The following is a 14,097-nucleotide window of genomic DNA, read 5'->3' as shown; positions in this document are numbered from 1 at the left end:
TGGCAAAATCCGCAGGAGCCCCCGCAACGCTCACAGTAGGTGAGTATGCAAACAAGATTAGCGCAGTCGGCGATTTCTGGTTTGACCCGACCACAATTAGCACAGACAAGCAGGTTAGGGCAGTTCTGCAGAAGCACAGGACAGCATTCGCAACCCACAAACACGACTGTGGCCAGATGACTGGTTCCGTTCAAATCACAGGACCTGACCCTGGACCCCAAAAGCAATACGGATTTCCCCAAGAGGCAGAGGGAGAAATCTCAAAGGTTATTGACAGCTTATTGGAGCAGGGCGTACTTAAATCAGTAGCCTCTAATGCCCCGATTTGGCCAGTGAGAAAGCCCGATGGATCACGGCGACAGACCATCGATTACCAGGATTTCAACAAAGTCACCCCCGCAGCAGTCCCCACGGTAGCCACAAGTCCCGAGACCATGCTCAAACAGGGACTCAACTCACGATATTTTACGGTTTTGGACATCAGTAACGGATTCTGGTCCATTCCATTGGCAAAAGCGTGCCAATACAAATTTGCCTTCACTTTTAAAGGTCAGCGGTACACGTGGATATGCCTTCCACAAGGATTCCACAACTCCCCCTCCATTTTACACCGACAGCTGGCAAATGGATTATCAAAATTTTCTCGCCCCGAATGTCTGGTCCAGTATGTGGACAACCTATTACTGCAGACAGACACCAAAGAAGAGCACATCGAGCTTCTGTCCGAACTCCTACAGCAAATTGGATGCAAAGTAAACCCCAAAAAGGCCCAAATTTTGGAAAACACAAGTGATGTATTTGGGTACGATCATCACGCATGGCAAACGCGAAATCGAGCATAAAAGAATTGACTCGATTGTCAAATTGCCCCTTCCCCAGAATGTTTCAGCCCTCCGGTCGTTTTTAGGACTGGTTGGCTACTGCCGAAACCATATTGACGGTTTCACCACCAAGGCAGCACCCCTCTTGGAACTCTTAAAGAAAGGAGCCCCTTGGGAATGGCTTCCGCAGCATATGGATGCTGTGGATGCTTTGAAAAGAGCCCTCATTGCAGCCCCCCGCACTACAGGTTCCAGACCCGCTTTCCCCCTAAGCTATAGAGATAGCTAGCACAGACCGTACCCTTTTGGCCGTGCTCCTCCAGGAATGGCATGAACAATTAAGACCCGTGGCTTACGCCTCCAGAGTTTTAGATCCTGTGGAGCAGGGATTTTCGGCCTGAGAAAGGCACCTGCTCGCAGTTTTCTGGGCGGTCCAATATTTTTCATACATCACCGGACTAAACCCCATCACAATCCTCACGGAACACATCCCCACCCAACTTTTACTAGATGGACGACTTAAGGAGGGTACAGTAAGCCAGATTAGAGCAGCCAGATGGACCCTTCTTTTGCAGGGATGGGACATCACTGTTAAACGGACCAAGACCCACACTTCCCTAGCCGACAACCTTCAGTACCCAGGCACCCCCCATGATTGTGAAATCATCTCACCGCACCACAACACAGGCCCCTTTATTACAAAAACACCCCCCAGAAAGATAGGTAGTTCACCCCAGAGCCCCCAACACACAGACACGTGCGCACCTTTGAGGATAAATGTGGATGGTTCTTCCACAGTATTAGACGGGAAGCGCATTACAGGATGCGGCATCTATGTCGAGGACGCGCAGGGACGTGCCCTAGAAGAAATCTCCTTAAAACTACCAGGACACTTAGGCGCGCAGGCGGCAGAACTAGCAGCCATTGCGTACATTGTTGATCACCCAGATTCCTTCCCCAGCCCAGCAGACATATACTCGGACAGCCTCTATGTCTGCAACAGCCTTACAGAATTCCTAACCCTGTGGAAAGCAAGAGGATTTGTTTCCGCAGACAGAAAACCCCTCCCTTCAGCCCCATTGCTCCGCCACTTTTTAGAGAAAGCACAGGACAGGACATTTGGAATTGTTAAAGTTCAAGTCACCACCGTTCCTCCCCACCTGGAAATGTAAAAGCCGACGCACTGGCTAAAACAGGTTCAAGGCATGGATATTTTTGGACACCCCCCCCCCCCCCCCCCCGAAAGCACCCCAGTGAATGCAGTTCAGGTCTCACAGACTAATATCGAGGATTTAGTGCAGGCCCAGAAGCAAGACAGCAATCTCGGGGAGATTTTGAAAGGAAGATTTCCAGCACCTTACGTTAGATTTAAAAATGCACTAACCACACATGACGGTGTGGTCCGAAAAGACACCCTTTATGTGGTTCCTGAACAGGTCAGGAATCAGCTTATTTGTTTGTTCGTTCCATGACAGTCATGGGCATCAGGGAATTGATCCCACTACAGCCCACCTCAGGCAGCTCTGTTGGTGGCCAAGTTTAAAAGAAGAAGTAACGCACTATGTTGAGAATTGCCTTATCTGTGCCCAAAACAATCCGGACAGATACGCAAAGAAAGCTCAGCTTAGCCACACCCGCCCCATTAATGGCCCCTGGAGTAACATCCAGATTGATTTTATAGGACCATTGCCCCCTTGCAGGAATGGTTACAAGAACGTATTAGTCGTCATAGACACTTTTACTAAATGGATAGAAGCATTCCCATCCAGAACTAACACGGCAAAGACCACAGCCAAGATCTTAACCCACCACATCTTTACGAGATGGGGACTCCCCCGCAGCATTGAATCCGACCAAGGTTCCCATTTTACGGGACGTGTCATGAAGAACGTCCTCACGATATTTGGCATTACCCAAAAATTCCACATCGCATACCACCCCCAGTCAAGTGGTATCGTGGAGCAAATGAATCGGACCCTAAAAGCAACCCTCAGAAAAATGGTCCAACAAAACACCACTTGGGATTCAGTCCTCCCTTTTGTGCTGATGTTTTTGAGAAATACTGTTTCGACATCCACAGGATACACCCCACTCTCATGACCGGGCGCCCCATGAAAGGCACAGAATTTTTATTAGGACTTGACTTGACCAGTCCCGAAGTGACGGCCCTCACACACGAGAATGCAGTAAGTTATCGAAAATGTAAAAACAGCTCAGCTAGCAGCCGCAGTAAGATTAGGCACTAGAAAGAAACAGAGCAAGGCCTGTTTCGACAAGACAGTGCATGCGACTGAGTTTGAGGTAGGACAGCAGGTCATGCTCTCCATTTACAACCCCAGCACATTCCTGTCACCGAAGTATTCGGGTCCGTACTCCATTGCGGACAAAGTAAGCCTCTCCGTGTATAAAATTAAGTACCCCAACGGAAAGACTGCGTGGTTCCATATTAACCAGCTTAAGGCATATGGCCCACAGTCCAACCATGCACACCACGTCATGCTCGACGCAGCAGACCACACCCTGCCCACAGCCAACGTATCCCTACCCTCCCCCAACACGTCCACCCCACCCACGGACTCGCCCTCGACTTCATCCCCGAACTCTAGACTCCGCCCTAGAACGCCCACAGACAGCAGCAGCAGCGACTGTGACACAGACAATAGCCACAGCACGCTTCCCTACTATCCCCATGCAACAGGACCCGCACCCAGCGAATCTGAACAAGATTCGAGTGACCCCTTCCTGATCACATTCCTCAACAAACCCCACCAAAGACCACCGCCCTACGATGACGACTCCGTCCCCACAGAATTAGATACAACTTTTTGGCACCACGACAATTCATACAGGCTCGTCCGAAATGACAAGATGGACCCTAAGTCACACCATGCAGCTTTATCAACCCTCATCCATTCCAGAGTATGGCATCCGGGAGAAGAGGATGACTTTTGAGTCTGACTCCCAAAACGAGAACCACTTTGCGACCCTTTTTGCAACTGATAACTGAAGTGTCCAGATGTTTTAAAAAGGAACCGCTTGGGAGAAACGGTGTCCTTTCTGATGGAACCTGCAGCATGTTGTTCAATGTTGTTTGTTAGTGTTATTGTTAAGTGTTGTTTGTACACTCGGAAGTTCCACGGCCACACGCCATATTTGTCGGTGTGTATTTCTGTACCCTATGGGATGCATTCTCTGCTTGGGAGACGATATTCTTCTTTCAGAGGTGAACATGCTTGAGTTAGCACTGAAACCAGCAGCCATCTGCATATTAATGAGTGATCCCCGGCACAATTGAAACACTTAAGGTGAATAAGGCCAAGCCAAGACAAAGGAAGGCCAACGGACACCTAGGGACTGCCCAGCGATCAGGGAACAACTCCAGTATTGGAGAAATCGATCCAAGTGATCCGAACGTAGTCCAATCGCTTGGAACCAGATACGGGGTCTGCCCCGAAGCCCCTGGGGACTATAAAGTAAAGCCCCAAGTTCAAATCGTCCTTCTTGGCAGAGTCACTCAGCAACTCGAGTCAACCCGTGAGAGTGAACTGTCTAAGCTGCCGCATCAACCAAGTAAGTCTCCAGTCAATGCACGCTACGAAATAGGCGCTCCTAGCTACCGTCCAATCCAGCTTTTGAATCCTGCAGACTCAGATCGAACAAAAGGCCATTTGTTCCCCTGACCTGGTGGGCCAGTTCCGAAGCTAAGTATAGGCCTTTTAGTGATAGAGAATAGTCTAGAAAGTAGAGTTTATCCATGAGTAGTGATTTACTGTGTATAATAAATGTGTTTTGATTTGAATCTTACTAATTGGTGTGTTGAGTTATTGATCAGTACTTGAACTTGAACCTCGTGGCGGTATCATAAAGATACCTGCGACTCTAGAGGAAAGGTTATAGAAACAGAGCAAATTCAGTAAAGACCCAACGGGCAACGAATTACGAGCCAACCAAAGTTAGCAACACAGTGATTCCAACCAGACAGTGGTCTGCTGTTCAACAGGCGTCTCACTTTAAAGGACACAATGCAGAGGCCCTTCTGCCGATGCAAAATTCCCTCAAGGCCTTTGGCGATCAGATATTTACAACACAGACTGGAATGTGATAGTTGGGAACTTTTAGACCAGCATTTCCAAACTGCAAGCCACAACCAAAATGGAGGTGACAGAAACAGCTTCTGTGCTTCCCTCCTCTGAAATTGTGCCTCACACCGCTACCAAAGCCTGGGCAGCACCAAACACTTGGCTTGTTCTCCTCACTTTCTCCTTCTATTGGAGAAGAGTCCCAGCTCTGTCAACACTATGAGCAACAAGTTTGATGAACAAGTCATTGAATTTCTGTACCCTATGGGATGCATTCTCTGCTTGGGAGACTATATTCTTCCTTCAGAGGTGAACATGCTTGAGTGATTGGATGTGGTCAATGTTTTTAGGCCATTGAACCTTGAAGGCAGATGAATGAATCAAAGCTGCAGATGGTTTGAAAAGCTGTCAATCACACACCACTTGCAGCTAATGAATCTGTGGGAACCAGATGCAGGTCACAACTGTTCTCCTTTGACAAATGGACACATTACAGCTGTAATTCTTCTAACTGCCCCTGTCTGGATTGCTCTCAAGCCTCCAGGCAGGGGTCTCTTTACTTTGAGGAGGGGAGGGGAGGGGGGGGGGGGGGGAGAAGAGAGAGAGAAGGAAGAGTTCCTTTAGGCAGGGTTCCTGTCGGAGGGGGGGGTCTTCCCACTACAGGAGTCCCAGGGGGGCTCTCCCTATTATAGGGGTCCCAGAGAGGTGGTTCTCCCAATTACAAGGGTCCCGGGGAAGACGACCCTCTTACAGAGGTTCTGAGCGCGGGGGTACACTTGCAGTAGACACGGGCAGCCACGTGGTGGGGCCCTCGTGTAACGGTCCCAGGAGGCCCTATTACAGTGGTCCCCAGGGGAGGGGTGGCCTCTTACAGGTATCCCTGGGGGTTAGGGGTCGTCTTACAGGTGCCTTTGGGATCTATATCTCCTCCCTCCCCCCCCCCCCCCCCCCAATTACAGCGGTCACTGGAGGGCCCCTCCGCATTACAGGGGTCTCTGGAGGGCAGGTCTGGTAGAAGGGGACTGGGCAGCGCATTGTTTGGGGGGGGGGGGGGGTTTACTCACTTGGCCGGCTGCGAGGTCCACCATGCCAGGGCTAAGTTGGTAGACACCACTAGTGATCTGCGCCCATCTGCTTTCCGGTCACGGACTCGAGACCCATTTGATTTCATTTACATGCTCCCGCTAGTGCATGCCATGTACCTCGATTCAGAGGTCGGAGCCCGGCATCGACCCTTCCTTTCCCCAACGCCCAATTCTCCGTCCCAAAGGGGAATACAATCCGGGCGTCCCAGGATGGTAAATCCAGCCTTTGTCACCTACAAAGCCACAGCACACACTGGCCAGGGCTCAGGCTGTCTGAACTGACATTAACTGCCACTGTAAACGGTGTTTGCTGTAATTTTACTATTTAAAAGTATCTTTATATTTTGCAAATCAGAAGAATACTGATCAAAACGAGTGCATATCTGAAGCACACCAAGTTTCTTCAAGGCAGAAATGAGGGAACATATTAAAATTTGTCAACCTGCCCTAAAATACTGTCAAATTAACAGAAACCACAGCAAAAACAATTCGATAAATGCAATTCAAACCACTTATTTTTTTTCTTTATTGGTGCTTGAACATGACATTGGGTAATGTACCATTGGAAGATTTATTTACATACACATGGTCTACAAATAGTTTTTCTTGTTTCTGATGAAAACTATTTCACAGGGCTAGATGAACAAGCTGATGACCTTAAGCAAGTTATTTGCACTTTTACCATTTACAAATATCCAAAACTTACGACTGATGAAATTACCAAAACCCCATCCATATATTAGCCATCAAATTAAGTGGTCTCAGCTAAATTCTTTAAATATAGAAAGAGATTATAGGCAAAGTTTAAAGGCAGACAAAATTCTGCAGAATTTTGAATATAACTAGTTTTGATAAAACTAGTCTTGAAAATGCAAATGAAAGTCACATTATTAATTTACACTCCTTACTTCATGTAAACCTGTAAATTTAACTATTATGCACATTAATGCCACTGCAAAAATCGTTGCCCATGAAAGTTACACTCAAAGTCTACGCTCAGGAATCCTGCACAAAAATCAGATCTTCCAATATTTCCAGAGCTGAATCCCAAAACACAGTAATAGATATTGGTCACATGTTCCTCAAGTTGGTTTAATACGAGCTACAAATACAAATGGACGTGTAGACTTGTTGGTTCTGAAAGAAGGTGTTAAAGAGATTAAAACTGTAAAATCACAAGAAACCAGACCACTTAAGCAATATGGTGTATGCTCCAAAATAAAACAAAGCCAACCCTTACTTGCCTAACACTTCTGGTGCCTGTACGATAACCAAAGAAAATAAAAACTGAAGGAAAAAAACCATTAAAAACAATGTCCACATTTGCACCAAGTACGCAATTAGTACTGCCAAGTACAATTTACGAAGTTAGAATTTTGGCTGTATACTTACCTTCCTCTACCATTTAATATAGCTGAAACCACCTTTGGAGTTCTGAAAAGCAGAGCTTCTGTTTGATGATCCAAATACCATTTTCTTCTAACCAGGTTTAAGATTAGAGGGGTATATTAAGCCATAACAAGTCATCAAGATGGAAGATAGTTAATGAATTATTTGTTTTGAAAATGATTTTATAAAGTCCACAACTTCTAACGGTTCAGTATATCCAATTGTTTAAACATTTAAATAAGGTTGCAGACTGAAAATGCACTAATGCATTAAAAAATGAAAATAAAGAAAATGTTGCAAATATTCCATATTTTTCCTCACATTTTCTCTTCAATCTGTCAATGTTCAAATGTGGAACATTTCCCATTTTTACATTAGCGACAGCATCCCCAGGACATGTAAAGCTGTTAGCTAACTCTATTCAGTCCCCAAAAAGAATCTGAAAGTTTGTCCTGGAAGACTTCTTAAATACAAATTTCTGATCACCAGTCGTTGTGGCCTGTGGCAGATTGACCACAAGTAGGTAATATCTGCTATGGTACCCATTAAAAATGGCATCAAAACTGCTCAAGCTATTTTTACTTTGGCACTTATGTTTAAATTCAGTCCAGCACAGGTTGAAAAACATACCTTTGCACTCAAGGATGCTGATGTAAAATGGGAACCATTCAATGCTATTCCGCAATTCTTTTTCAAACTTATGAACATTTCCAAGCACATTAAAGATAACTGAACATAGCCCAAAACTGAAGGGTCATCATAAGGCTCTAGATTTCTGCAATTTGCCCTCCCACAAAACAAATGCTGTAAACAGCTTCAAAGCTGTGTTTTTTCAAATCACCAAGAGGCACATAAAAAAGTTGAATGGAAGTATTTATAGGGGAGTGCAAACAAATCTTATATTGTTGATTCAACTATTCTAATAGGGTGGAGTAGCCCAGCTTTTCCCTATAGGGAATAACAGGGTAGTGGATCTAACTGGCTAAAGCTCCATGACTCTGGAAAACTACATTGAGATGCAGATTTTCTAACAAAACATGATTTTCCAAGGTACTGGAAATCTAGTGCAGCTCTCGACTGGTTTGAAGTTGCTTACTCTTCAGTTTACAATGGAAAGCACAAGGATCACTAAAAAAAAAAAAAAACTTAAGAGGGAGTCCTGATTCGAGGGTCTGAATTCTTGCAAACTGATATTTAACAAAACTGCCAAATAGAAATTCTGTTATTTCCAATACTGTATCCTGATTCATAACGCGGCAAAGTAATTTGAACAACTACTCCCCTAGAATTTACTATCTCTTTAAAGTTTCTCTTCCTTTAAAGACCACATGCACTTACACAGACCCTCTGCACTATAATGCTGTAGGTATACAGATGTATACATAATGTACACTTCTAAACTCACTAGTCTTTATGGTTCTTGTAATAAAAATGCATCAAAATCAGTTTTCCACGAGGAAAAAACTATTATGGCTTAATATACTAATTTAATAGACTGGAGTACAATTCTAACACACTCAAAGCAACAATAGGTTTAAGATTACATCAGCAAGATTTCATCAGGACATAGGCCCAATTTTAAAAAAATGTTTTCACAACATCTCAGGTGGATTTGCTCAAGACACTAATAACTTTAAAATAAGTTTCATGCATTTTTCCAGAAATTACTGAACTTTTAAAAACTGCAGATGTTAAAAGGCTACTTCTGTTTAGAACTTGAACGGGAGCCCGAGTGAGAGGATCCGGAGGATGATCCACTGCGCCTGCAAAAGACAAAATCAACAAGGTGTGCAAAGCTGAAACTTTGGGAAACTGCAGTTACATCTTCTAAGTAACTCCTCTAAATTAAGATACCGAAAATATGCATTGCTATTATAAAGCCCAAAACCTGTGTAAAGAAGCATCCTCTGACTTATTAATTCTAATAATATTAACAAACAAAACAAGTTTTTGTTTTAAATGGGATGGCTTCTGCAGTCCTGTTAAAACTCTAGTAATCTTATTCTACAGAAGCCCAAACCTTTCTGCAGACCAAGATCTTGAGTCAGAACGTCTAGTTTTTTTGCGGCCACTTGAGGATGATGACCTGGAACGGCTTCGTTTTTTGCCTCTTTCAGAGGAAGATGATGATCGAGAACTTGAGCGAGACCTCTTCCTTGGAGATGAAGACCCCCGGCGTGATCTGGAGCTGGATTTTGATTGATTGGGAGAAAATTAGATTTATGCCAACTATTAATCCAACAGATTCAAGGTTACATTTGACTGCTTTTAGTTGGTTTAATTTTAACCAACTGTTTAAGTGCAAGGTTATCACTACAGCAGGAGGATGTTTTAATTAAGTTAAGGGTATTTGCCTGTTAAGATTCCTGCAGTATAGAGAGCCAAATATTTAGATTCTAATTCTAGAGCCCCAAAATTGTCACAGAAGCTCTGATATATATCTCGAGATGCAACTGTGACCAAGCTATTAATCCATCAATTTTCATTTAACAAGAGTGATCAGTTAACTGACACAACAAGAGATAGGATAAACGTGTGCTCAAGTCATAAAAATCAAATGCTTTCTAATCCAGAGATGCCAAACCTATTTCCCTTTGTAGACTAACCATGATTTTCTCCCTACCAAATTTGCTGGTTTCTCCTTTTGGTGAATTTTACAAGTCTGAAAGGCATACTTTTAGCACTGTTGCCTCACTTCTGGAATAACTGTAAATCAGGAATAACCAAGATCTGTTAGTGTCAACAATTGGAGATCATGCAAACTAATTAATGGGAACTTGGATTTCAATACTAAGCTTTCTTGGTGCATACTTACATTGTTTATGAAAGCAAAATGTTGGACAACTCTGTTCTAATCCACTCTACCACCCAGAATATGAGAATTACACAGTTTTTTTGGAAGTTTCAGCCTTTTGCCTATTGACACAGCAGACTCCAGCGGTTATATAACGGCTGATAGCAGCAGATAAGCCAGCAACAAGAACCAAGTTATAGATATTTAATTTTTTTTTATTTTTTTTTTTAAAACAATCTTTTCAACAACTGACACAATGAATTAAATGAAATGCTACAGAAATTCCAAGTCTTTGTAACAGATGCTGAATTAGTCACTATTACATGAAGCCCCATTACTGATGAGATTTTTAAAAGCAATCAAGGAAACAAAAGAAAAACCAGTTTTGAGCTTACATATATCGAGTGTCACCTATTTCGAAAATATATGAATAGATTTTAATCCCTACTTCTTCAGTCTTTTACAGCCTGGCTGAACAAGATACTTTTTTAAGGTTATTTTTCAGAGTGGATTTTGAGATCAGGGTAACCAAATTTGTTTTAACTAAACAACAGCATCATTCTGTTGAAAGGTCTCAACTTGAAGCACCAACCTTTTTTTCTCCCCGCTTGTTCTTAAGATTAAATCTGGTATTTTTTAATATTGCCACCTTATTGTTCATTATTCAGAAGAAATTTAAAATTTTATCTTTCAAACACTATGCTTGGAATCTAATTTGTGCAGGCAAACAAAACTTTGCTCCTCTGAATGAAGATAAATGATCCAATTACCACAAGTTATCATTGCTGCACAGCCAAATAGTGGAGGAAAGTTGTTGGCTTTCATTTAAGCTGGGAAGATGTATGTGGTACACAGAGTATGCATTGGGGAATATATAACAGATTTTGTAAGATTGCACTCCACATTTTACTATGTTACGGTGCTATATAAATGCAAGATGGTGATTGCATTTTCTTTTAAAATAAACCGTTCCTCAGCTTCTCTTTCAGTCTTCCTTCTGCTTCAATTTCTCATTCTGTCCAATTTATTGTCACTTCACCCTCTGCCAGGCCATCTTTCTTTTCACAACTGACACAATGAATTAAGGCTAGTTTGCCTTCAGAAGTAATTGATTCGCTCTTCTCTCAATTGTTTATTGGTCAAACGATGCACTCAATAATAAGACATCCTAATCATCATTCTACAGATTTCTTCACCAGAGCCGAAGTGCCAGAACTGCATGCACAACTTAGCACAGTAGTCTCCTGCTACACCCTGACATAGTGTCCAATCAAAATAGTGCAGAGGGCCACAAGCTACTTACACAGCCTGTGCCCGATTCAAACCAAGTCTTTGCAAAGAATATTCAAAGTTGGTAGTTGGGCATAAGAGTACACATATAGCATGCATCCTTATGGTGCTCCTCACATGCAGAACGTTTTACAATTAGGTACAAGTACAAGATGTAATGCTACTTGGGACGCTAAAGTCAAAAAAATGGAAAAGATCACGGAGTTAAGACAGGAGTAGCAAACCCAATTCACACACAGGCCTGATCTGACATCCTGACAACCTAGATGAGGCACTCAGCAAAAGTTATTTGAAGACACTGGGATAGTATGCATTTTGCAGTTTCTTGCAATGCAAAAATTAATTCAGTGTATACTATTTCTACAATGCAAGGTCTTCAACCCAATCTGTACAGCCAGCATCTGTATTGGCCCTCCCTACTCCGAGATAGCCCTGGCAGTTGTCTGAAATCAGTACTGGTTTAATTTAAACATGCAGCGGGTTTAGGGCTGCTCCAGGATCATTTTGTAAAATACTTAAAACTAGGTAGAGCACTTGCAGCCCAAGCTCAGATTAGATTTTTCAGTTCCACTGCAGCCTGAACAGTGATGAGATAGAGAGCGAGGAACAAAAAGTTGAGATTGGAAAGTCAAGCCTCCAGCTGCTCGAGAGGAGCTGGGAGAGGTGCATCTTCTGGCAGCGCCAAACATTGAATCCCTGTACCCATGCTCTGTGAACAGTGGCAGGTGGAGCACACAATTCCGACAGCATAGTGAGAACTCTCACTCTCCGTCCCCTTGTTCCCCAATCACCTAACTGTGGAAATAAAATCCAATATTTATGCACAAAGTTCCTAGGTTTCACTCATTCATTAGTTTCTTCTCTTTTAGCACCGCTCACTCATCATGTAGCGGTTGCTTCTACGGAACACCATTCCCACAAAACACTACATTCGCCAGTTCTCTTCCTTCCCACAATCTCTCATCCTCCAATCTTTGCGACTCCCATCTCCCCAGCTTTAAACCGAGTCTTTGTCTTGGCTCCCACCCCAAAATATCCACCTCCAAGTCACAGCTTCAACAATCCCACACCCAGTCTCAATCACTCCAATCTGTTATTCTTCTGAGATAAAGTAGATTTGTACTCCTGGGGTAAGAAATTCAACTTTCAAGGGCAGGGTACCTTGATGACCCTGCTGTCACCCAACACCACCTGATCCTATATTCAGAAATATCTGTAAGTGGCAGAGTAACCTTCCTGCCCGAAACAGGCACATGCAAATTTGGCCTTGTGCAAGTTATAAGATCCCAACAGAAAACCCGGGCACAAATGAATGGAGCTTACATCACGCAAATTCTATCTAATTGCCCATGATCCTAAACGGCCTAACAACAACCATTAAAGGGACCACACGAGGCCAATAAAAAATAACCGTTACAAAAAGAAATGTTAAAATTAATGAAGAACACGACTTCCCCTCTCAGCTTTTCAAAAAATACTAGCTAGTGCCAGCTCAGTCCCATTCCCCCTCGCAACACCCAACTGTGGGCCAACTAGGGTGTTTGAAATGGGTCCCAACATTGAGCTACATCAGCTTGATTATTTGGCACATGCAGTTCACCAGTTCAATTTAACAGAAACCGATCCCAGCGACACAAAAGAATGGTAAATCTGTAAATTCAAAAAACATTTCCTCCAGTGCTGGAAATGCTGGTGCTTGTGTAGGATAATAAATGAGGAAGAGCAGTCTGTAACAGAGACCAAGATTGGAATAATCTAAGGAAATCACATTATATGTCAAAAGACATAACGGATATTCTCACATTTCAAAAGTTTTTTTAAAAATGCATACTTCTAGAAAAAAAAAAAGTACATATCCTGGAATGCACTGCAACAGCTTTAATTTTCACTTTCTTAACATGATTGCATTCTCCTTAGGTCAGGTATTGCAGAGTATTGTGTGCATAATCATGACTAGCCAAAACATGTTCTTTTTCTTGATCTTAAACACAGTTTTGTCTAGGTCCAATGTTACATACACAATTCAATTCCACTTGATCCCATGTGTAGTTGAGAATGTCCTGAGATATGAAATATGTACAAACCAAAAGTTTTCCACATCACATATTTAATTAAACAAAATGTGCAAAAACGGAATATAATTTGTAATGTTTCGAAATGGGCAAAGTTTCTGAATATATGCTAACTGATATTTCATAAACTAAATTGACCCAGTTTTAAAATGTACAAACTTGCATATCACTTCCGAAAAATATTGCTTCCACATTTAAAGTTGAATTTTGCACTTTTAATAAAATGAAAAACATTCAAAACATTAAAGGTTGCATAGCAGACTGTTAATAAATATATATAGATACAGAGTTATTTTGTTAAAAACAGAGACAAGGTATAAATTTCCTGGCAGCAAAAGAGAAACTACATTTGATATATTATTACTCCACTGATCATGTTACGCCACAACTTATAAATGTTTGGGAGGGGACTTGTGCTCAGCAGTTCACTTCGAAAAAGTATGATATATTTAACAAGTATCCGGTAGCTTACTTTATCCAGTGTTGGAGACCAAGCAAACCCTGGCCCAGTTTAATAATCAAGTATGAAAGACCAATTCAGAACTGGCTCATGTTAAGATTATGTGA

At 42.6% G+C, this 14,097-nt stretch overlaps 1 protein-coding gene across 3 annotated transcripts in view; it reads right to left on the bottom strand.

Annotated features, from left to right (window-relative positions):
• The window catches only part of zranb2 (zinc finger, RAN-binding domain containing 2), a 107,726-nt gene that overhangs the window by 55,339 nt on the left and 38,290 nt on the right, over positions 1 to 14,097 (bottom strand). For 2 of the 3 annotated variants that reach the window (XM_072511040.1, XM_072511038.1), the window contains 2 exons: positions 9,395 to 9,562; positions 6,488 to 9,137 (listed from right to left, as the gene is read on the bottom strand). In XM_072511040.1, coding sequence (XP_072367141.1) covers positions 9,074 to 9,137; positions 9,395 to 9,562 — 232 coding nt within the window. In that variant the 3' untranslated portion in view covers positions 6,488 to 9,073. Of the gene's footprint in view, positions 1 to 6,487; positions 9,138 to 9,394; positions 9,563 to 14,097 lie in introns of those variants that run through there. The other variant, XM_072511039.1, reaches the window with a different exon arrangement.

The sequence above is a fragment of the Scyliorhinus torazame genome, chromosome 7 (assembly GCF_047496885.1).
Source record: "Scyliorhinus torazame isolate Kashiwa2021f chromosome 7, sScyTor2.1, whole genome shotgun sequence".
Lineage (NCBI taxonomy): Eukaryota > Metazoa > Chordata > Chondrichthyes > Carcharhiniformes > Scyliorhinidae > Scyliorhinus > Scyliorhinus torazame.
Note: the sequence above shows the minus strand (reverse complement) of the source record. Positions and strands in the feature narration are given on the sequence as shown.